The sequence below is a fragment of the Peromyscus eremicus genome, chromosome 4, assembly GCF_949786415.1.
Source record: "Peromyscus eremicus chromosome 4, PerEre_H2_v1, whole genome shotgun sequence".
NCBI classification, from domain to species: domain Eukaryota; kingdom Metazoa; phylum Chordata; class Mammalia; order Rodentia; family Cricetidae; genus Peromyscus; species Peromyscus eremicus.
In genome coordinates this window covers 131,229,212-131,254,966 of record NC_081419.1, presented here as the reverse complement: position 1 = coordinate 131,254,966, position 25,755 = coordinate 131,229,212, and the positions used below count along the sequence as shown (strand labels likewise).

The following is a 25,755-nucleotide window of genomic DNA, read 5'->3' as shown; positions in this document are numbered from 1 at the left end:
TCTTTAACACACATAAAATACGTATATTCCTATTCTTCCCAAACGTTTCCTGAATATTCAATACCTGGCAGGCATATGTGGGTCCTTAAAATGGTAACACACATGCAAACCTACCATGCACCTGTGTGCACACTGCATGTCTCATGCCATTTCACTCTCACAACATTCTACAGGTCACTTTGACCAATCTCCCCATTTCCAGACAAGGAATTACAGCTAGGAAGTGACCTAGTCAGTTCTACAGTCAAACTCAACCCCCTTAAACATTAAAAGAGCACCCAGCCCCACTAGTGAGGCAAATAGGAACCATGGGCTACTTCCACTTGAGGAAGCTTTCCAAGTGGAGTATCAGAGAAGATGTGTGGGAGTGCTCTCACACCCTGCTGTCCATCAGAGCCCTCGTCAGCCTAACCTGCAGGTCCTCTGGGACAGGAGTAAGCTCCTGAAAGGCCGGGTGAGTTTCAGTCCTGTCTGTCCCTAGTTCTGCATCGATTAACTTATGCTGAATCAATGTCATAACAAGACTCATGGTAAGAGCCTGCTACACACACACACACACACACACACACACACACACACACACACACACACACGGAATAACTGAATCCCCGAGAAGGGACTGAGAAGAGGAGCTGACTCTCCGAGAGGGTCAGGACAAACAAAATCCTGCAACTTCACAGCAATGTATCAGTGGCACAGGGGTAAGGACATGCACAAGAGGCTGGGCACAGAGACGTGGGGGCAGGTCACTCACGGGGTTGGGCAAGGGATGGATGTGGAGCAAACAGTTAAGTATAGGAGATGCAAGAACCCTGCACCTTTGAGTAGAATCTGGACTGTGACCCATGGGACACTGGGCAGACAGCAGGAAAAGGCAGCACTCTCAGCTCTGTGTTCCAGAAAGGTCATCCTGGAAAAGGGGCAGGCAGGGATGCACATGAGGAGAAGCCAGGTCAGATGCGCAACTTACAGAAACACAGGCAACAAACACAATTCACTGCACTCTGATGATCCTAAGCAAAATCTGAAACAGTCAATGGCCTTCCAGAAAGAGTCTCAGGCCCTGCCTTCTTTCTTAGGGAGGGAGAAGGATGGAGCTAGAAGAATAGACTTCTAGTCCACACCTGAAGGAAAACTCTCTCCAGGTCTTTTTTTCCATCCTACAGCTTGGGAACCTTATCCTTGACCATGGGATGAGAATGACATAGATAGCTTGAGATTGTAGCTATCAAAAAGATGCAGACTAATAACTGACCCAGCAAGAGGTCATGAAACACATGACCACAGAGACTTGGACACAAATGTTCCTGACAGCTCTGTTCCCCATGGTCCAATTCTGAAACAGCCTATTAACAGGAAGAATAGAAAAGTTCATCCACATAACAGAATTCCACTTGGCAACAAAAGAGAGGCCCCTGACGCTCACCTTAACTATGAACAAATCTCACAAAGGGCACACAGAGTGAACGCCTTACCCAGACAAGAAGGCGCTGTGTTGAGCCCCAACTGAGGAGCTAGGTAACACTGTGGTTACCTCTGTGGGGGTGGGGACAAAGGGTCTGTTAGGGAGAGTGAATTTTCTGGGATACTAGAATGTTTGATATCTTGACAGTGCACATGGCCAAATTCATCACACGAGCCTCTCAGGATCTGTGCATCTCAATCGTAACTAAGCAATAACAACGTGAGGTTAATGATAAACACGCTGGAGTGTAACGTATGCTGTTGTCTGCAACTTACTTTCTGTATCAAAAATAAATCAGACGGATGCAAGAAGGGAACTGGTAAAGCAGAGCCACAAGGAAACAGAGCAGAGCGCTAACTGCATCCCCGGTGGCAGGTACTGCAGGATCCGCCTCACCTTTCTTTCACCTTTTCTGTTTGAAATTTTTCTAAAGAAAATGCTGAGAAGGAGGCAAGAAAACTGAGAGCGGCGTGAACCTGGGATACAAATGAAGAGACTTCCAAAGGTGATTTTCCGAAAAGGAGTTTTCATATGTGTTATCTGAAGCTGTGACTCTCTTTCCCACTGAAGCCCATTTTACCTGAAACATAACTAAAATTAGCTGAATATTCTCACTTCTGGGTTGTGATGAGACTCCACAAACATGGAGCACCCATGGGTGCAGAGCAGATGCAGGCACTGCTGGGCGACTCCCGTCACTGCTGTTCCCCTGGGATTCCCTTCAAAAGCCCAGCAGCACGTGGAGTAAAGAAGGATTCAAGAGCTATCTTGATAAAACTGTAACCTGGAATGTAGGGAAATGCTTCTGTGTGCTGCACTGTCTGGCTCCCCGAGTCCAGGGAGGAAGTGCTGAGTGCACGGCTTCTCATAGGCCCAAGGCTCCCTCGGAGAAATGTTCCTGGAGCAGGATGGTCCAGACTTAAGGAGGGATGGAGGAGCTGCATGCAAGGCCTGCCATGTGTACACCATGATGTGCTGGAAAGCGGGGACTCTTCACCTGCAGTTTTCTCTGGCTCCTGCAACGTGCTCTGTCTCAGCAGCAGCAGTGCGACCTTATGACAATGGCTCTAGCACCACTTGACTTGGGAAACCCAGCGCAGGCTTGGCCAAACTGCCACAGGAAGCCAGGACAGCCAGCAGAAGGGCTGAAACTGTCAGTGCCCACACACTGATCCACCTCGGATCTCTTAGTACTCAAGCCCATTTCAATCAGAGAGATGTTTTGACCAGCATAAAAACAAACCAAACAACCCTACAGGACCACATGACTAACTTTACAACAGTGGTTTAGGCTTGGCCAGCGTTTGGGACCTTTAAGAAGGAACGTGTCCCCTTCTGCCTTCCCCCTCTTTCTTCCCTGCTCTTTGGAATATAGGAGTTGTAACCAGGGCACGAGTAGCCATCTGGGACCATAAAGCAAGCTTGAAAGAGTAGTCAGGCCCTTTTATAGGTGCTTGGGGCACACTGAGAGACGACAAACACTGCTGGCCGCAAGATAAGAGTGGCAGGACACCAGGAAGCCGTCAGAATGGGCCAGCTGGCCTCCGGGCTTGTCTTACCTGGAGAAACATACATATCTCTGCACTCTTTCTGTTAGTGTTTGTGATTCTAGTTCCCAGCAGTAGTCCTGCATCTTCTAACTGACATCCTTATCCCTAAGTTCTTTCCTAGGACTCCCAAAGCAAAAGAGAGGTCATGAGCATCCTGAGGGTGGCCCTAAGCAAAGGGATGTACACACAGCCACACCTGTTCTCAGAAGCAGCCCCACATCCCAACAGGGGAAGCCTCAGGAGCAGGTCCACTGCTGATGAAAAGGCAGACTCTTTCTCCTCAGGACACTTCCCATGACTATATACAGGCTACAGACCCTGGCAGGAAGGACCAAGAAGCTTTTGCCTAGAGTTCAATACCCTCATTTTATAGCAGATGCCCATATGTGTCAGTACTGTGGTATAGACAGACAGACAGACATAGTTCCTATGGCCACATGGAGGCTTGGGTGAGGCCTCTGATGAGGACAGTCCTGCATCAGCCAGATGTCAGCTCAGTTCTCTGCCTTTCACTTTCAGAGTACTTAATCTAAATGAAAGCACGCTGCGGCCTATGAGCTCTTTCAGGGGTTGGGAAGTGTATTATCTAGTTACTGTCGCTCCTTTGCAATGAAGCACATAAAAACATCTTTAGATCCTAAAATGAGACAAACGGCTAGGATATTTGTACTGTGACATTTTTCTTTTGTAAAGTGTCCTCGATGGCCAGCTCAATGCATTGTCAAACAGCTCTACAGGGCTGGTGAAGCAGAGTATACCTGCTTGGCATACCATGCTTGGCCTCGACTCATAGCCAGAGGCCAGTCACAGATATCGGCATACTCCCACACTCTGTCAACAGATCTGCTCTTCCCTACCTATACGTTCCAAATATGGGGGGGGGGTGCCTGATGCTGACCATCACAGCCTCAAGACACGGAGCTGTTTCCATACTCCTGAACCACCCCCTCACACCTGCTTTGGAAAGAAGTGCGTTCGTACATACGTGTGCGCACGTGCGCAGGGGTGGGGGAGTGGGGGAGGGTGGAGGCAGGGGAATACAAGAGCGGCGGTCAAGGCCTTTGGGAATGAATTGAAGTCACTCCTACCACTCTCACCTTATTCGGAGGCTCCACCTCAGCCCTCAACAGCCTGGTCTGTTCCTCTAACACTAGCCTTGCCAACTGTTGAGCTTCAGGGATCTGCCAATTGCCCCAGAAACCAGAAAACTCTGTTCAGACACAAGGCAGCTCATGTTCATTTGCTTGAAGCTTGATGTGGTATGGCGGGAGGCCGGAGGAGTTTCATAGCGAGAGGACAGAAGCATTTCAGTGCTGCTGGAATACAGTTCTTTTAAATTTGTCAAGACAGCAGGGTTTCTCTGTGTAACAGTCCTAGCTGTCCTAGAACTCACTCTGTAGACCAGGCTGAGCTCAAACTCACAGAGACCCGCCTGCCTCTGCCTTCCCAGTGCTGGATTAAAGGCGCGCGCCACCACTGCCCGCTGGAACACAACTCTTTGTGTTCTTTGATCATCACACAGGAAACTGTCTGGAGAAACATGCAATCAACTCTGCTGTGAAAATGCTTTGGGATCACACTCCAACTGGTGTTGGATCCCTCCTCAGGAAGAAAGGACTCAGTGAATCCTAAACCATACTGTGTGTGAGGGTGGTTCCATGCCGTTACCAGCACACATGCTTAACGTCAAAGCTTTCTTCCATGTACCAGACTAACCATCTCATAAGTGTATAATAAAGAACCAGAGGGAAGCTGGGTGTGTGAGTCCAAGGTCAGCCTGGTTGAGTCCCAGGCTAGGTAGGGGCTACACAGTGAGACCCTGCCAAAAAAACCAAAACAAAAACACCAAAAACAAAACAAAACAACAAAAAAACGGAAAAAAAAAAAAAGAATGACCTGGGGGTGGGGTGGGGGTGGGGATTCCTGCCTTCTCCAGTGGGTGTCTGTCTCTGTCTCTCTGTCTCTCTGTCTCTCTGTCTCTCTCTCTGCTTGGGGTAGAATCCAGGCCTTACACGACCAAGAAAGTGTTCTGTGCTCCCTCCACCTCTTCGTATCTGTAGGCACTTTTGTGCCAATTATTCTTCCTATACAATGAGGCTCAGAAAGGCTCTGTGCCTTACCAAGACGGCAGAGCCAGGGCAAGCTGAACATCGGTGGATCTGACTTTAAAGGCCAGTTTTTCCTCACGTCTCCAAATCTGCCATTCCAGGGAATTAAGTTTCCTAGTATCCAACTTTCTAGGTACTAGTTAGTGAGCTGAACTGTAGGAATTAAACAGCCCATTTTGAAGAAAACAATACAACGAATCATTAGTGTCCCTTTGTTTCATACAAAACAGACGGCTTTTGGCAAAAATGGACTTCAAAGTAATTTCTGTGAAACAAATGCTCCTTGGACTGCTCTGGAATCCAAGATGCATTCCCTGGAGAGACTTCCCCAGCCAGCACCAGCTTAAGTAACTGGTGAAGGGCATGCTGACCAGCTTGGCAGATGAGTGCATGGGAGCAGATCTGGACAACAAACCCCGCTGCTGGTTCCCCTAAGCTGGCCAAGGGGTTGTCCTGTTCAGTGAGTCACACCCACAGGGAGTACAAGACTTCTGTCCACTTCTAGGAAGCCTGTACACTCACCCCGGTAGCTCTGAGTGGGCATGGTGGGATATGGCACAGGGAACAGAAGACAGACTTTATTCTCCAGTATACCAACAGGCACAATCATAATCAGAAGAGTATGTTTCCTTTAGGACTCAGTTTCCCAGATTATAGAACAATCCACCCATTCCTTTCATTCCCTTTCTGTGTGGGTAGTTCTTAAAGTGGGGGGTGAGGGGGAGAAGCCCACAGAGGGGGATACTTGGCAATTTTGCTGTGTTTGTCTGTGATGACTGGAGGTGTTACGGACTCTGGCAGGTGGAGGACAGACATGTTGCTGAATGCCTTACACACACAGGACAGCCTCTTACACCAGAGTATGGCCTGCTTTAAAGCATACTAGCAACAGGCTGAGACACCTGAGCTAAGCTATTGCTGACATCTACCTGCTGAACTATTAGTGGATCTCAATGTTAACAAACACACTCCAGCTAGAACAATGGCTAAATTCAGGGTTCTCATTCATACTTGTTACTGATTTTATAAACATTTCATATGAGATAAAACTCATCGTGTCTAAGAATGCCTTGAAACATTACAAGAAAAAGGAGTGGGGGGCAGGGGGACGAAAGCAGACTGGCCAATGCTACTCATCAGAGCTGGGCGATGGGTGAGCTAAGAACTCAGTAGACAAGCTTTATATACCTCTGTATGTCTTCAAAATGCCCACCATAAAAGATGATTCTCTTTCTTCTTGTTGCGTCTACATAAAGAGATATAACAAATGAAAGGGTCTCTACTTACCCCACCCCCTATCCTGGCCCTTGCCTGACAGAGCTCACAGTTGACTGGAAACCAGCCAGCCAACCCCTGGGGTGCTGCTGGGTGTAAGTGGTGGTACGGTGGGCTGAGGGGAGACTGTCTAGGAAGAGAAGTCACTGGAAAAGCAGGACAGGTTTCAAGGAGGCAACAGAACAGGGAAGGCCCAAAGCACAAGTAATCCGTGGAAAGGCATGTGGAAGCATGGAGGGTAGAAAAGGGCATGCTGTGAGGAACTGTGCAGCTCAGACCACCGGAAACAGGATTCTAGGGAGGGCAAGATGCTGCTGGAGAAGGCAACAGGGGCTGGTCTCTCATACTACACCAGGGTCTAGTTTTATTCTAGATCTATAGTGAGAAGGCTTTAAAGGATTAACACAAGTGTGACCAGATTCCTGTTTTAGAGGTACTGGAGGCAGTACCTCTTCACTTGTCTTCTCTGGAACCTGGAAGGAACAAAGGATAGTCTGGAAAAAGGCAGGGATTCCCAGAGTGAGCCAGTAACAGAGAGTTGCCATCATTCAGGAAAGAAACTGAGGGGCACAGGGACAGTGCACAGTAAGAACCAAGACTGCACTCAAGAGGTACCTGTACTATGTCACTCATAACTGACATCACAAGTGGATTCCAGAACAGAAGGAAAACCAAAGGTCTGCCTTAGGGAGACCAACAGAGCAAATCTACAAGAGATCTTGAAAAAGAAAATGAATTTAGTAGCACTGCAGGTGACAACCAGGATAATAATTTGTGGTGTCTTCCTTTCCCAAAGAGTCACATACTGACCAGACACGTCTGGCCCCTGCCTTCCTGGTCACCAGTCTGATCTTGTGGAAGGCAGGATGGTTCATTGTACTGGCAGTCACTCCTACCCTTTCTAGAGTCCCATGGTGATCTCTGTGCCTTTGTACATGCTAATCCTTTTGCTCAAAAGCTCTTCCAGCTCTTGTCCCTGTGAGAAGTTCCTACTCCCTTTCAATCTTATAAGTTTTCTTGGGAATGATTTATGGTTCTTTTCCCAGGTAGACCAGATAGCCAGTTCTTCCTTCAGTGCTTACAGCTGGCACAAGCTGGGACTTCAACTTGGGTCTCCAGGTTCTAATGAAAGCTATGCTTTTCTTACTAGACTGCTGCTGAGATCCCACCAAGTGTAGAACTTAGGTTCTACCTAAGTTAATGTGAAATATACACAAAGAATCTTATCAGAACATGGCTCACTATTCTAAAAATTAAAATGCAGTTATAAAAAGATTTTACATCCCACATTGTCCAATACCACAAAACTTGGTAGTATTTTCTTGCCCTGCCATGCCAATATCATTCAGTTTCCCTCTGCCATTTCCAGAAATAGCTAGTTACTGCACTGTTGCCTTGGTGATTAAAAGTCATTTAACTTTCTGGTCTTGGGATATCTCCTTGAGAGGTTGGAACACAGTGTTAAGAACTGTGCCTTTAGGTTCTTGCTGTTAATTTAAACTGTGTGCACAAATGAGGAAGTGCTTAACTTTTTGGAGGCAAAGCTGGTGGTAGGTATAGCATCTCACATATACCAGAACACGGCAAACTCAATAAACCTAAGTCACCATCCACTGTCAGCAGTGGCTGACACCTCGGTCCAGTCAGCCTAACCAGCTAGAACACTGTCGTTCCCAAAGTTAGCCAGCCAGCAGGCATACTTACTGCAACATTATTTATTACTAATCAATACATTTAAGAAAGCTGTAAGCATACTTTTAGTGATTATCAAAATCATACGCTTAATTTATTTTATTGTACCTTGCAGCAAATCAGGAACAAATTAACAATAATTTTCTTTTTACTTTGGAATCAGGGACAAAGAAAAAGTATTATAAAGATGTGTAAGGAATATAGAAGAAGTAGAAGAAACTACAAACAATACCCACCAGCTGCATGCTGTAGCCATCACTGTCCTACACATTATCTTATGCAGTGTCTTACGCTGTGAAGTACTGCTGTCTCCATCTTTAAGCTGTGGAAATTGAGGTTCTGGGAGAGCAAATGACTTGTCCAAGTCACAAGCTAAACAGAGGAGTCAGGGCAGAAACATACCCCAGTCTCCTGAACCTAGTGGCCAGGGCCCCTGTCTGGGCCACTCTGGGATTTAAAGTGACTCCTCACAAAGAAGCACTTCACTGCAGAAAATAACCCTTTGCCAGGTCCAGGAGTCTCCAAAACCACCCCAGTGCTCACAAAACTAAGAGCAAAATGTTGCTTCAGGTGTGTCAGATACCTGAGGATAACCTCTGTTTGGGGATCCATTGCTTGGCTACCAAGAAAGAATGTTCAACATTTTTCCAGCTTCCTTCTTATGCTAATTACAGCTCATCAGCATCTGGACACCCACAAGCAAAATCAATCTGGCACCAGAAGCCAGCCAAAGACATTTTCCTACTATAAAAAAAAAACAAACAAACAAGGCTGCAACATGATTAAACACACTGAGCATTTCCCCAGTAACCTGCAGGCTGGTGCACATAAAAATCACATCTGATTTTACAAGAGTCCAGGAGGAAGGACACTAACAAACACCTCACACCTGCAAGGGTATTCTTTATGAGCAGTGAAATGTATACAAGTTTATTTTCTGTGCTTCCCTCCCATATCATAGCTTCTGTTAGGTACCATTATGTCCAACATGCCCAAATATTTACACTTTAAAAGAAGCCAGCAGAAAGGCACCTTCCTATTTCATGCTCTAAGCGAATGAACTTGGACACACTGGCCTTAGGTCTCCAGCTCATTCCCTGACTTTGTAGTTCTAATACTTCCACTATGTATGGAAGAGACACCTTGCCACCCAAGCTCCTCTCCAAACTAAATCATCTCCAAAGCTGCTACTCAACTTGAATTCTTTTCTTGCCTTCTAAAGACAGTGGAGCTTCATAGTAACACTGAAAAGCCCACTCCTGCCAATCAAACCCAAAACATTGGTAAAAGCAGTAGACAAAACAGAACGTAGAGCAGATTCTCATCTCTATAAAATTACATACACATGACCCCATCCCAATATGTATGTTTGAGTGGATTCCATCCATTAACTATAACTAACTTTGGGTGGAGGTTTGGGGATGATTTTAACCTTTTCTTCAAAAAAATTTTTTTATCCTATTCAGAAATGGCAATAGTTCTTTTTAAAAAGCACCTGGCATGTCAGGCATATGAAAAGGATCCTCAACATGGCTGGGTGTTCTGGCCAATGTCCTCAACACTAACTAATAGGATCTTGAGCTTTTAAAATACTGACGCTTGGGGCTAGAGATGGCTTAGTGGTTAAGACTGCTTGCTTCCCAACCATCAGGGTCAGAGTTCAGATTCTAACACCTCTGTGACAAGCCCCAGGTTCAAGGAGAGAGAGAGACCCTGCTTCAAAGGAACATGTGGAGCGTGATGGAGGACACTTGATGCCTTCTTCGGGCCTCCATGCATGAGCACAAGCACAGGGATCCACCCACAAACCTGAACATATACTCAACAGAGACACAGACAGAATTAAAATCTTAAGAAATACTGATGCTCCAATGCACAAGCCTCAGGACTTCTGGAGATGGGACCTGGACCCAAGCATTTTGTCAAAGCTCTTCCAGTGACATCAGCCAATTGGGGTTGAAAGCTCTAAAGTTGATGCCATTTTCCAAGAGGGGTCAACAGAGGGACAGAGCAAGGTACAGAGCATGCCGAGGAGCAAAGACTGAAGGCTGAACAGCACTGAGCATCAGCTCTGGAAAGCCCCATGTAGAGAAGATATGGTAGGCAGATGTATCTTGGGTCTGGAGCCAAGAGGTAGACAAAGTGAGACAGGCCAAAAGGGTTAGCACTGAGAAATAGAGACTATTTATGCAAGACTATAGAGAAAGCAGTAGAGTAGGAAATGATACCACCTGTTTAAATCAAGCTCTCTGTAGGTGAGGAGCCTTTGTTTACGATAAAAATCAAAGCTACCATAGTCTCTATAAGCTCATATATATATCAGTACATAAAAACCCCCACCCATATCCAAGAAGCTATTTGCAACTGATACCTGCTGGGAAAGGAAAAATCTCACTGGGTATATCAACCACACTCTAGAGCAGGACTCATGTCCAGGAGTAGTTGGCCAACACAAAACAGACTCCATGGGGTATGTGTTTGCGCACTTACTTGCATGAGTGTGTGTGTGCGTGTGTGTGTGTGTGTGTGTGTGTGTGTGTGTGTGTGTGTGTACACACGCGCGCACACTTTCGTTCTATTTTGTCTTATTGATTTTCTGTAACTGTTTTGGTTTCTTTCTTTCATTCTTTTTTTCTTAGAAAGACACGCAGAGAGTACAAGAGAAGAGAGAGAGAGAAAACATGAAGTTGGGTGGGTAGGGAGATTGAGAGGAGCTAGGAGGAGCTGGGGAAGGGGAAGGAATATGATCACAATATATTGTCTGAAACAAAACAAAACACCAAGGCCAAACAAAAAGTGGTGAGACAATTTTGAAACCACAGGAGAATGCCAGGTTCAGTTCTGGTAGGCCATGTGTAGTTCTGTGACCGTCTAAACTGACAGGGCCCCATACCTGTGTTCTCACCTGTGAAGTGTGGGTAATAAGAACACGGCCAAGTGGGATGTACATTAGAGTACTAAGAACAAAAGCAGCCCTCAAACAGTGATGTCAGGGACAGTATCCCAGCAGAGATTATGTGTTGAACTTTAATAAACCATAGTTCACAGTTAATAACTGCCTAGTGCCTGTTATTCATTTTGGGACCACTTGAAATACTATAGAAGTTAACCTAAAATTGCCTGGCTATTCTTCAGTTGATGCTGGTATTTGATTTCTATGAAGGACACAATTACATACCAAACCATTTCTGTAAAATTTAAGCAAGATCATAAACAAACACTATCATATCCCTATTGATAACACTACAAATGCATCAAAAGCAATTCTGTTCCAGAATGAGAATTCTCTTCATGCCACAAAAGAGCTAAGCTGCTAGTGGGCACAATGACAAATGCAAAGGGAACACAGGAAAACGAACTGTTCTCCACCCTCCCTCTGGACTCAACACTGAATTTGCGATAAATTAGCTTAAATGGCCAAGATAATGGAAATTAATGCTATACTTGTGACCTGTGAAAATTTGGGAGGTCCTTTTTGGAATGGACCAATAAAATTACTACCATAACAGCAACAAGAGCTAACTCTTATGAACACTTTCTTTGGCCAGGAAGGTCTCGTGCCCTGTCCCTGATGAACTCAGGCCCCACAGAGCTCTGGCTTCTGAATAACACCCTATCTTCCTCTCCACATGCTACTTGCCCACAACTGGGACCAGCATGGCCTCAGGGCATACTCCAGGGGGCACAGGGAGGTGTGCAGACAGTTAAGGGGTATACAGTGTGAGCATTGCAGCTCGGATGGAAAGGTATCCTGGCAGTCAGAAGCCAAGGAGTACCACAAAGACACTACACAACAGACCTCACACAAGAGATTTACTGGGAGGGAAAAAACCAGGAGGGTGGCTGCCTCTGCTCAGGAAAGAAACAGCAGCAAACTGAACAGGACAGAAGAGGGCTTACACAGTTTCTTGGGCAGGGGGTGGAACTTTTCAGGGTGGAGCTTTCCAGGGTGGAGATTGGTGGAATTTCATGTCCAGAGATTGGGCTTTTTGCTCTGCAGGGTGGGGGCAGGGTCCAGCAGTTAATAAGAGTATTCTGTGGGTGGAACCTGGCAGTTAGAGGCCCTGGGGGAGGGGCCTGGCCCCTGGCTTGAGGAGCTTACATACAGGGTTCTACAAGATGCTGACGGCAGCAATGTTTACGGTTGTCATCTGTCCCTTCTGTCTTCTTGTAAATGTGCTTTCCCCTGACATTACTACTCAACTTCTACCAAAGTGTGACCAGGAGGCCACACTTCTTCGGTAAGTCTGTTACCAATCTCCACCGTTTTTCACTACTCAGGTGTGATGTGGAGCTCTCCCCTTTGTGTCCACAGGGCCTCAAACATCCTTCCGCCTCTCACCGTGGCACAGAAATGCACGCTTTCTGTCTGTTGTCTCGGTAGGCTGTGGCTGCATTCATCTCCCATGTTTACCTTGTAACATAAATGCAGGTTTCTGTCTTGCCAGCTGGGCTGTGGGTTTGTTCTCCTTTCATCTAAAACACCAGCCTGGCACAAAGAGGGCCAAATGGTATGCCTAATGAAAGAGCATGCGAAGCCGTGGTAACCTGTCTTGGGGCATCTTTCTGTAGGAATCAAGCCAACCCCTCAACCCTCCACCCCAAGTGAAGGCAGGCTGGAACGGGAGCTTGAAACTGGAACAGAGCAGACTGGCATGTCCTCCAGGCAGTGATGGATTTCATAGGGCCACAACAGTCAGTATCCTGAAGGCCAGGCTTATAGGCCATTATTATAACCCAGTCTTTCTTTCCACAGATTGGTTCAAAACTGGGCTTTATGTCCACAAAAGCAAGAGTTTGTACTCGACATGTAAGCACAAAACCTGGAAGAGGTAGGGATGACTATGTCTGAAGGAAGCTAACATTGGTAACTATATCCCAACCACTGGGAACTGACTATAGGGCATTCACAATCATTACTTTGTACAACCTAGGGGGAAGATTTTACCAGTCCTGCTTTACTGAAGTGAGATTCAAGTTCAAACAAAAGGAATAACTTGCCCAAGAAAACCAGGCAGCCTGTGAGTAGAGTTTGGGGCTGAAGCTGGTTGGTCTGCCTGTAAAAGCACTCCTCCTCCTCCTCCTCCTCCTCCTCCTCCTCCTCCTCCTCCTCCTCCTCCTCCTCCTCCGCCCTGGGCTGCTTCAGCACAGACAACAGGAGACCCTGTAGTCCCAGCTTTTGGGAGAGGGTTTGAAGCTGATCTCAGTTCAATTCTGCATCTGGCACTTACTTGCTAAAAGGTGTTTGGTGACTGACAAACTCTAAGAGTCATGGCAAAGAGAGGAGAGAAATGTCTAATTGCTAAAGCTGTAAAGGCCTGTGTCTATTAGTGGATAGCTTGTTTTCTCCCCTGTCTCAAAGGCAAGCACACCCTCTCTCTCAGTCTTCCTAGGGGCAAACCAAAGAGTGCTGTGATCTGTTGGGAGAGTCCTGTGTGTAAATCCTGAAGGACTTGAGCCAATTAGTAAGCCAGATCACCACATTCCCAATCAGCCTTCAGGCCTGGTGGGAGGAGCCCCAGCCCAACCAAGCACATGGTTTGTTTCAGCATCCCTAGGGCTACCATCCATGGTGGGGGGCAGGGGTGAGACAAGCAGCTGGAGGGAGAAAGCGAATTGATCCAGAAAGTGTTCAGTTACAAGGTTTTCAAACCCAATACAAACAAAACAGCAGGTGTTTTATCCTTTGTTCAGCACAAAGGGTCTATCAGTACATGCTTAATGTCATCACACTTTCCTTCTCCTCGCTTTATTATAAATAACTAACTTGTCACTTTTAAGCTTGGGGAGAACATGAGTTGAGTTTGCAAGCTCTGGCACGGGTTATACGGAAAAGTGGGGACCTGGGGCTTCCTGGTAATAAAGCCTCTCTGAGAAGGGTTTTGTCTGATGTCCCACACATGACTGGCATACATACTGCCCAGCTCTAAGACTGGCAGGTTCAAGAAACCAAAAAGTCTTTGTCAGGCACATACTTCTTAAACTAACAAGGTAGAAGAACATAAATGAGAAACCATCCTCATACTAGCACTACTACTAATGAAACCAAGAGCATATTCAGTATCGTGTGTATTTCAGAATGGCCAACAAGTCAATATCAAAATCAAACAAGGAATGAGTCCAAGGTGTTTCTGGCATGACTTGCCCAGGTGGCATCGTGTGTGTGTGTGTGTGTGTGTGTGTGTTCACTGCAGCCTCAGATATGAACACACCTATGAGCACTTTGTATGAGCATCCTCATACCAGAGAACGCTGCCTGAAAGACCTTGGTGCAAATCTGAAACTACCATGTGCTATGAGCTGGTGTTTTACTGCACACACACAGTTTTTTGCTCTTAGGGAAACATAATGGTTTAATTGTGGAAAACAAAGACTGTCAATATTTTCCTACCGTTATTCCTCAGCATCTAAGTATTGATTTAGTGTATCTTTTGATTGTATTGTTTTAGAATGTTTGATATTAAAAACTGCTGTTTGAATTACTGACTTGAGTTTCATAAAAAGTCATTAAGTGAATTTTGGCTTGGGATTAGGAGAGAAATTCCCAAGAATTTCTGAAATGGTCCTAAACATTCTTCTGTATTGTATGCTAAGTGTTTATGTGAAGTGGTATTTTCAACATTGGTGATTATAAAACCTAAACTCTGAAAAATATTGAAGATGCTCTATACCAAATATTCAGACAAGATATTAGTATATCTTATTAGCATCCATCTTATTAGTATACAAATTTGTTTTCATCTTTAATAAGTGATAAAATTATATGTATACCAAAATTGTTTTAAAATAACTACTTATGATTTATTATCAGTAAATACTGACATTTATCTATTTATTTATGTGTATGTATATGCATGGGCATGCAGTCCCTGTGGAGGGTGTGTGTATATGTGTGTATAAGCACAGGCATGCAGCATCTGTGGTGTGTGTGTGTGTGTGTGTGTATGTGTGCACAGGTATGCAGACCCTGTGGAGGTGTCAGATACTTTGGAGCCTGAGTTACGGGCAGTTGTGAGCTACCTGAAGTGGGTGCTGGGAACCAAACTCTGGTCCTCCCCAACAGTGGTAAGTGTTCTTAGCCGCCATGCCATTTTATATTTTATAATATCTGGGATTACATAAAATTTTTTTGAGTGAAAACATTTAAGCAGCTCTGCTCTAGCACATTTAGCAAAGTGTGATGCCAGGGGTCAGTGCTATGTAATAACCACAATAAAATAGCATTTATTAATAAGACATGCTCACTGCGGAAGTCAGCTCAGTCCTTCCAATAACTCAGGAAAGTGAGTAGTGCGCTCGTTCTTAGAGACTAAGGAACAAGTCTGTATGGAATATTACTGAGCAGCTTCTTTAGCAGAAACACCGTTAGATCACATGGTAAGAAATATGGATTCTTGAGGCCAGCCTGGTCTACAAATGGAGTTCTAGAACAGCCAAAGCTGTTATACAAAGAAACTTTGTCTCAAGGGAAAAAAAAAAAAAAACCCACACCAAAAAAACCCCCCAAAACAAAAAAAAAACCCAAAAAACCAAAAAACCCCCAAGCCCCCAAACAAACAAACAAACAAAACCAAAAACAAAAAAGAGAAAAAGAAAAAGAAAAAAATAAGAAAGAAGAAAGAAGAAATACAGACTCAATGATGCTCTGAAATACTGGCCAAGCTTGACACCGCAGCATACACTATGTGGGTGCTGCATAAATTAATCTATGACTCACCCAGTATGCACTGAACACCTATCATGCACCAAGCACTATGACAGGCACTAGAAATGCCTAACAACACTTTCACCAAGTCACTACCACTTATTCTTCATAAACTTCATGGCTATGATGAAATGTCTGCGACAAACAATTTAAGGAGGGAAGTATGTATTTTGGTTCATGGTTTCAGATTTTGGTCCACACTGGTGGGCTCCATCACTTCTAGGACTATGCTGAGGAAGTACATCAGGGTGAAGGGTGTAGTGGAGCAAGGCTGCTCACCTCACAGCGGCAGAGAAGTAGAAAGAGCCAGGGGGAGAGACAGGAACCAAGTTTAGCCCCATAGAACATAGCTCCAGTGACTTCTCCAGTCAGGCCCCACATCCTCACATTTCCAGAGAGTGTCACCACCAGCTAGGGACCAAGCTTTCAACACATAAGCAGGTGGGGAAACATTTCACATTGAAAATGAAAAGAGCTAAATAAGAGTCCCACCACATGATGACCTGTCAAAGCACCAAAGTTATAATGAATCAAGGTTTTCTGATTAAGAACTCTTGTAACTACCCCAGCAAAACAAATGTGCAAGCTGTTTGGGCTCATGAGAGCAAATACCAATAGCAATGACTTTGGGAAATGAAGTTTGGGATCAGAAGTGGAGGGAGTCTGAGTCCTCATTCAGTCACCCACCCACTGTATGATCTGGTCATGATTTCACTGAGGCTCAAAGTCTCTGCCCTTTAGAATGGTAAATAACCCTGAGGGGCTATTGGAAGGCTCCAAATCAATCAGCTGTGTAGAAGCCTTCCTGTAGAGGTTACACCCTGTGATGACTAAGGGGCTTGCCCATGTCACCAGCTCCCTCCCACCAGAGTGTCCTCTTCTCTAAGGCCCTTACTCTGTTATCTTCAATAATGAATCTTCTTGTCGGGTGGATCTTTGTAATTGCTGATGGAATTCTGTGGCTGATATCTGTATAACCATCTTTACCCCCATGCCTATGCCCTCCTTTCTTAAAACAAGAAGTTTGCTAAAAGCTGGGAGTGTCTGGCTCATTTACTACTTTTGAGACTCTGAGAGGAATCAAGAACTGGGTATTAGTGCTGCAGAAAGTTCAGGGAGGTGACGGGGCCCGGATGGTACCATGGAGAGGGCTCGGTGGAGACTTTTGTGAGGCAGAATTCACAGTTTAGGGTTAATTGCACATGGAGCATTGTAGAGGTAAGCATGAGGGGTTGGCTGTGAGGGTGGCTGGCAGGTAGAGTGTGGGGCTACTTGTGGGCTGCAAGAAGAATTGAGTCAGGGAAGAACAGGCCTGCTGAATATGTGAGAGTATCTGTGAGTGATTAGCTGTGCCAACCAGGGCTTGGGAGACAGAAGAGGTTGAAGACCCGAGAGCCAAGGACAAATGGAGGTCAAAGCCTTGAGAACACCCAGGCCAGTGTTAGGAGGGCCTGACACCTCTGATCAAAGTGAGCAGGAAGGCTGAGTAAGGGAAGGCAGAAGCAGGGAATGTGGAGAGGGAGCCCAGGAAGAGCACATTCTGCAAGACTGGCGCTCCACTATCTTTCCTGTGCACACAGGACCTGCCATACATAGCCTCGGTCTCTGTCCTATTTTAACCACAGCATTAATCCCATCCAAAGTTGGCACCAAAGGATGGCATGTCATCTTGCTTTACCAGGAGTCTTAACAATGCTTCCTTTCCTCAGGGCTGGCCAAAGTCCCCTCTTGTCTGACTGCAGGGAAGCCATGCCCTTTCTCATCTGACCCTGGCAGGATCTGATGAGTGTCATGGGAGCCTGGCCTGCTTTTTTGTTGTGTTACAAGTCCAGGAGGCCTTGGGCATCAACATGTTTCCTGACATGTGGAGTTGATCGGAATCACTTAAAACCCTTCCCTGACAACAGGAAAGTCGTCTTCAAATCGCTGACCTGTTATCAAGCACTGTCACTGTGGATAAAGTGGAAATGCATGCACATGCCCAGCAAGCATGCTACACACCTACACTGCTTGGGAGCTCACCCCCTCAAAGCTCTTAACAGCCTCCAGGGGAACCATGTTAAAACAGCGCAATTAACTAGAACGGCTACAAACTCAATAACTCACCTACCTAATGAGGCAATACAAGGAAAATTGGGCCTATTTTAATAAGAATTTAAAAGAGAGACGGGAAGTAAAGGTCAGATGCCATTTCTGGATCCCAGCTCTTTTCTCCTCCCTGCCTATGCTGAAGTAGTTAATACCAAGGAGATAATACACACTGCAATTCTTTATAAATCCAAGGAGGCGGCCAGTCATATCACTGCACTCAAGGGCAAGCGATTCTTTCTGACCCATCCCCCACACTAAGTGCCTCCCCAGATCTATTTCTGAAGGTTTTATTATGCAAACCTGAATGGATTTCAATTACAATAATTCTTTTCCTTCTCCACCCTGACTTCTGAAAGAGAAACTCAATTACCAGCAATTTGAGGTTATAAGGGCAGTTTTGTTTCCCCTCCTCTCTGGAGTCATGGCAGTCTACAAGTTCTCCTTTCTCACCCCCTCCTGTCGCCTGAGGGGCCATAGCTGGTTTATGATACCATGATATGCAGCATGACCTCTCCACCAAGAAGGAGCTTTCCTAGGGGCCAGAGAGATGGCTCATTTGGTAAAGTGCTTACCATGCACAAGGATCTGAGTTTGAATCTCCAACACTCATGTAAAAAGCCAAGCATGTGGCGCTGGCCTGTAATCCCAGTGATGGAAGGCAGAGACAGGAGGATCCCTGGAGCCAGGAAATCTTGCTGAATAGGCAAACTCTTGCTTCAGTGAAAGACCTGGTCTCAAAATTTAGGTGGAGAGCAATGGAGACATTGACCTCTGGCCTCCACATACACCTGCACACACCCAAACACGTATGCATACATACCACACAGCCCTTCTACTGCCAAGCTCTCCTCATGACTTCTAGAAAGGCTGGGTTCTGTGGCCAAAGCAAGGGTGAATAAAACTGCTGGCGATTCTGTTGTGGAACAGAGTTAATACTTTTCAAAGCCGACTTAATTTAATTGTAGGGTCTATGTATGGCATATAAAGCCATCCCTAGTATCTTGAAGGGATTAGGCCCAGGGCTGCCAAAGATACCAAAATCTAAAGCTGATGAAGTCCCTTAAATAAAATGGCACAATATTTGCATATAATCCAGAACAGTCTCCCATATTCTTTAAATCATCAAGCCAGGTATGATAGTACACAGCACTGAGGAAAAAGAGGAGTTCAAGGCTAGCCAAGGGTGCTTGTCTCCAATCAATCAATCAATCAATCAATCGATCGATCAGTTATCTCTAGATCACTAGAATACCTACTGCAATGTAAATGCAGTAAAAGACAGTGTTACACTATATTGCTTGAGGAACAATGACCACACCCTGAAGAGTGTGCACATGCTCAGAACTGACCATTCTTGTTACTCATGTTCTCAGTCCACAGCTGGTGAACTAGCCCACAGATGTCGAGCCCATCAGAATGGCAGTCTCACTATGTGTGGCATTTCACTTGGTCCTTATAGATAACCAGAGTGGGAGATTCTAGCCTCATCATTTTATGGACGGGCAACTGAGGCTGAGAGAGAATTTAGGAGCGTGCCCAAGATCACACAGGATTAGTAGTAAACCACCTGTACCACCCCAGGCTACACTGTCACTGTAGTTGCTTGGGACAGGTCCTGAGGTGACAGGCCTGAGACTGCACCAGAATGGACTCAAGCTAACCAGGATGTGTGACAAGCCCAAAGCTTGCTAAGAAAGAAAAGGGGGAGCTCCAGACAGCTTCCAGACTGGGGACTAACTCCCTGCCCACGATGCTTAATTAGGAGTCTGATCACAGCAAGAAGCTTGTCCTGGGCGGGCCTTACCTATGATGAAGTTCTGTGCATACAGGGCCCTTGAGAGTACAGCTACAGAGGGAGACCTCTACTATCATCTCCAAGTCAGTGAGACAAAATCCAATGTGCCTAGAAAAGCCCTTACTTCTACTTCAGACGAAGCTGGATGAAAGACCCCCTTATTCCAGGCATCTATCACTTGACAACCATCAATGCAAACTGCAGTCAGCTGTATGACTTCAGCTTTGCACAGTCCTGGGGAGGGGCTCAAGCCTCTGCCTGACTTCAGTGAAGTCTTCCAGGGGAGTCGCTAATTTAACAGCCACCAAACAGTTATTGTGCATTTGTTACACATCAAGCACCAGGCTAAGCAGTGGGACCCAGAGATGACAAGCCCACTGATTCTTTAATGTCAGGTGTCAGAGGACCAAGTCCAGAGCCAAGATCCATTAAGTAGGAGGCTCTGTCTGAGTGCAGGGGTGCCTATTCTTCCTGCGAGAGACATCCAACTAAGGACAGAAAGGATGACACTGGTAGCCAGGACAATCGTTGAGAGCGAACTGCTGCTGTGGAGGAAGGGGCACGGTGGAAGCCTGAGAAGGACCTAGTCACAAACATTCCTAGTGGCAAGAGGCGACTGTGCTCTGGTAGCACATAATCCTGATGCACTTGCCATCAGACAGGCGTGGATAGCAACAAGAGCACAGGGCTGACCCAGGGGACAAGGCAGGGCAAAGAAATCTGGCCTGGTGTGCCCTATCAGCCCTCCCCCTACCATGCAAAGCTTATGGGCCAGTGTGCCAGGACACAGCAGCTAGAGGGTGGCAGAAGGCACAGAGTGGTGCTTTCTTCTTGGGCCTCCCTTCTTCTGGGTGCCACTGTGTGTAGGATGCACAGCTCATCCTCACCAGCCATTACAACCCAACATGCCTTCTAGGAGCTGTCTTGCCAAGCCATTGCCCCCTCTAATATAAAGTTATCGAATTCCTAATGTGGGCACTCTAAAGGCAATGTACTGTCACCAGCATGCCACCGGGCACATTTTTCAGCAGAAAAACAGCTGCTCACTGAATCTGTCACTTCTTCCTCTTCTCAGAACCCTGCACATGAACAAGAGCTGGCTCAGGGCTGTTTTCCTGCACCTTCTCTCCACGCATGCTCAAAGCAGTGTCAAGTCTCTCAGCAGAAGCCAGCAGATTGGCCACAGCAGTGTGAGGAGGTGGCTGGCTTATGAAAGCAGCTTTGACAAGTAGGACCTAGCCCTCAGAAGCTAAAGGCACAGCCATCACAGCTTTTAGTTCACTAGTCTCACTCCTGTACCTTTTAGGCTAGGGATCCTGGTGGGGTGGGGGCGGGAAGAGATGGTTCAGTTGGTAAAATGCTTGCCTTGCAAGCATGAGGACCTGAGTTTGATCCCCAGAACCCATGTAAGAATTTAGTCAGGCTATGATCAAAAACAATGATGACAGTTTATGTTGGAGAGGATGCGGAGCAAGGGGAACACTCCTCCACTGTTGGTGGGAGTGCAAACTTGTATAGCCACTTTGGAAATCAGTATGGCCGTTTCTTAGAAAAGTGGTAATCAATCTACCTCAAGACCCAGCTATACCACTCTTGGACATATAACCAAGGAATGCTCAATCATACCACAAGGACACATGCTCAACTATGTTCATAGCAGCATTATTCGTAGTAGCCAGAACCTGGAAACAATCTAGATGCCCCTCAAACGAAGAATGGATAAAGAAAATGTGGTACATATACACAATGGAGTACTACTCAACAGTAAAAAACAATATCGTGAAATTTGCAGGCAAATGGATGGAACTAAAAAATATCGTCCTGAGTAAGGTAACCCAGACTCAGAAGGACAAACATGGTATGTACTCACTCATAAGTGGATACTAGATGTAAAGCAAAGGATAACCAGACTGCAACCTACAGCTCTAAGGAAATTAGCTAGCAAGGAGGACTCTAGGAGGGATGCATGAATCTCCCAACGAAGGAGAAATAGATGAGATCTTACATGAGCAAACTGGGGTTCAGGGAATGAGAACATAGGGAAACAGAGTTTAGAGCTGGAACAGGGAACAGAGTGGTAGAGCAAGGAAAGCGATACCATGATAAATGACATCATGAGAATAGGGAGAAGCACAGTGCTAGGGAGGTTCCCAGGAATCCACAAGGATGACCCCACCTTAGATAACTGGCAATAGTCGAGAGGGTGCCTGAACTGGCCTACTCTGGTGATCAGATGGGTGAATACCCTGTCATCATAGAGCCTTCATCCAGCGACTGATGGAAGCAGATGCAAAGATCCATGGCCGGGGGCCAGGCCAAACTTCAGGAGTCCAATCGATGAAAGAGAGGAGGGATTCTATGAGCAAGGGACATCGAGATCATGATGGGAAAACATACAGAGATGGCCAGCCAAACTAGTGGAAACGCATGAACTGTGGACCAATAGCTGTGGAGCTTCCATGGTATAGGCCCTCTGGATAGGACAGACAGTTGTTTAGCTTGAACTGTTTAGGGGGCCCCTAGGCAGTGGGATCGGGATCCATCCCTAGTGCATGAGCTGGTTTTTTGGAGCCCAGTGCCTATGGTGGGACACCTTGCACAGCCTTGGTGCAGGGGGAGGGGCTTGGACCTGCCTCAACTGAATGTACCAGGCTCTGCTGACTTCCCATGGGAGACCTTGTCCTGGAGGAGGTGGGAATGGGAGGTGTGTTGGGGGGGAAGGCTGGGGTCAGGAGGAGGGAGAAGAGGGGGATCTGTGGTTGGTATGTAAAATGAATAGAAAATTTAAACAAACAAACAAATAAATAAAAGAATTTAGTCAGGGTGGTACTTGTACTGGAGCAACAGAGATAGGATCTCTGGAGCCTGCTGGCCACAGTGGCTTAGCCAAACAAGTGAGCCCCAGGTCAAAAAACAAGGTGGACATGCACCTGGCCTCTACATGCATGCACACACATGTGCACACAGCTGCACACAAATATATGTACATAAACACACAAAAACTCACACCCTGGTCCCTGTGTGAGCTGATTTTCTCATAAGAATGAAAAAGGACACCACCGTCTTCTCCATGGTTGTGAGGACTAAACGAAAATGCAAACAACACAGCACATCCAGAACCGGCAGGGGACGGAACGGTGACTGCTACAGAACTCTGGATTTCCAGGGCCCCTCGTCTCTTCTCCCAGGGCCTCTTTCAGCTGAGTCCCACCAGGGATAGGAAAAGGGCTGAAGCAGGGTTAACTCGTTTACAGCTAGCTTGGTCAATAGCTGACCAGAATCCGATGAGCCTCAAACTTGTTCTCAGTCTCCGAGTGCTGCCTCTCGGCTTTCTACTGCCTCTGGGGAGTTGATCTCATCACTGGGGTGATCTCTGAAGACAGCTCACGTTGAGACGCAGGAGGGTGAGGGACACAACAGATATGCAGGTGCCTAGGCCACTCTACCAATCATTGAGGAAAAGTCACCCAAACCATGGGACATACGTTCCTCTTGACGAGACCCAGTGAGTTCTCCTGGCAGCCCAGGCCTCCCTCCTCTTTCTTACACACACTGTCTCCTGTCTCTCTGCACCCTCCTGCACTTTAAAATAGCCATCCAACCATGTAAATTCTCCAGAGCAAGTGTCTGCTGGTCTCCAGCGGAGCTGTCAATGCCCATAAATCGCTGGCCTTCCAGACCGCATTGCAGCTATTTACTGGGGGAGGGGCGCAGCAGGGCCCCAGACAACACCGGGAAGACACTGGCCGGTGGTAACTACTCCGGTTACAGCCTCACAATTCACAGCGGCATTCTGCTCCGAGTAGGTAGGCTCCATCAAGGAGGAGAAACATAAAAAGGGGAACCTGGGCTGTAAATAGTTTATTCCAGCAATTCCTGATGTTGGCTGAATCATACTTTAATACAGAAATACATGAAAGCACCACTCCGGAGGTGACATGTGTTGCCACCTCATTACTCTTTTCAAAAGGGTCTTCCATCAGAGAGACACCTCACCACAAATTACAGCCAAGAACACAAAACCTCTCACACACTCACACAGGCCAGAGGGAGTGGATCCTCCAGGACTCAGACAAACACAGACAGGCCCACCAAGGCCCAAGGTCACCCTTGGGCTCTGGGCTGCTTGGCCATGAAGGCAACAGGAGACAGAGAAACAGACAAGTACTCTTGCTCAGTGTGACTCACCCACCTCTCCCAGCAGCCCTTGCCTACCTTCATGTTCCTTCTCTGTGGTTCCCACTTTCTTAATCTTCCGGGGAGACTTCATAAAGAGTGGAAAGATGGTCCGTAAGCCGAGAATGTCCACAAACTTGTGGCAGTTGTCTGTGCCCTCAGGCCCAATCATGGCATGGTCCAGTACCTTCAGGGCACTGCTCCGGGAGATCTTCTTCTCCCTATAAGCAAAAGGCATTTCAGAAGAAGCACTAGTTTTTTAATGTGTACTCATTCTACTGGGAAAAAAGACAAACATCCCCCAATAAAAACACAGCAGTTAATATGCCCCCATAGGAAGAAAACATTTACATTATGATATGTCTAAGCAGTTATCACACATATTATAGGGGAATATGGAATAGGAAGAATAAATATTCTCTCTCTCTCTCTCTCTCTCTCTCTCTCTCTCTCTCTCTCTCTCTCTCTCTCTCTCTCTGAGGCAGGGTCTTTCTATGCAGCCCTGGTTGTCCTGGAACTCTCTACATAGACTAGGCTGGGCTTGAACTCACAGAGATCTGCCTGCCTCTGCCTCCCAAGCGCTGGGATTAAAGGTATGTGTCACTATGCCCGCTAAAGAATAAAATCTTCTGGTTCCACAGGATAATGTTCAAATTTCAACATGAAGTCTTATGACAATTCTGTGGGAAATGCATCAGAAGACTCGAGATCAAACTGAGGGGCTCCAGAAGGTTTAACATTTCCTTCTTCCTTAACAGCTTTACTAGATATAATCCACATCATTTAATTTGCACACTTAAAGTATACAACTCAATGGTATTAGTGTGCTCACATACATGTAACCATCCCACAACAAACCGCAGAGTATTTCCACCACCCTGTAAGAAAACCACCTACCCTTGACTGTTTCCTGTCTCCATTTCCCGGCTCCTGAGCTCCAAACAGTCACAGATGTATGATGTCTCTATAGATTTGCCTACTCTAGACATTTTAAGCAAATGCTATTACATGTGGTCTCCATAGTGGACACATCATTTCACATACCCATGGGCAGTGACAAGGGTTTAAATTTCTCCACACCCTGAAAACTGTTGAATTTTGGGTTCTAGTTATCCTAGTTGGTATACAATGCCATCTCAGTGTGTGTATGTTGGGGGCACACATGTCATGGTATGTGTGGGAGTCAGTCCTCTGCTTCCATTCCATGGGTTCTAGAGATCAGACTCAGGTTGTGAAGCTTGGCAGAAAGCACCTGTTCCCACTGCAGCCCATCTTTGTGGTTCTGATACTAACAGAGTATGCTTAGTGTGCTTGGACACTTGTAGGTTGTCTTTAGGAAACGCCCTCTTAGATGCTTTGCTCATTTTGTTGTTGTTTATCCATTTGTTCTTTTTTTTTTTTTTTTTTTTTTTTTTTTTTTTTTTTTTTTTTTTTTTTTTTTTTGGACAGAGAGAGGGTCCCACTGTGTCACTCTGGCTATCCTGGAACTCACTATGTAGACCAGGCTTGCCTTAAACTCACAGAGATCCACCTGCCTCTACCTCCTCTCTGGGATTAAAGGCGTGTGCCACCAAGCCTGGCATGCTTTGCTCATTTTAAACAGGGTAAGCACTCCTCATTCTTCTGGTCTAAGAGTTCTTCTTAAGAACTTAGGACTTCTGAAGTCCCTCAACAGATCCATGATCTAATCATTTCCTCTTATTCTATCAATTATTCTCCTTACTTTCTTGATGTTTTGGTTGTGAACCATAGCCTTTAATAGCTGAGCTATCTCTTGGGCCCTCTCCTTTCTTTCTTAATGGTATCATTTGAAGAATAAAACCTTCAAATTTTCATAGAGTTCAATGTATTTAATTTTGTCTTTTGCTATCATATGTGAGGAACCACTACCACATCCA

General features: G+C 46.0%; 1 protein-coding gene across 2 annotated transcripts in view; it reads right to left on the bottom strand.

Annotated features, from left to right (window-relative positions):
- Ctnnbl1 (catenin beta like 1) overlaps window positions 1–25,755 on the bottom strand; it is a 169,866-nt gene that overhangs the window by 32,374 nt on the left and 111,737 nt on the right. For both annotated transcript variants that reach the window (XM_059261815.1, XM_059261816.1), the window contains exon 11: window positions 23,897–24,078. In XM_059261815.1, the coding sequence (XP_059117798.1) occupies window positions 23,897–24,078 (182 nt within the window). The remainder of the gene's footprint in view (window positions 1–23,896; window positions 24,079–25,755) is intronic.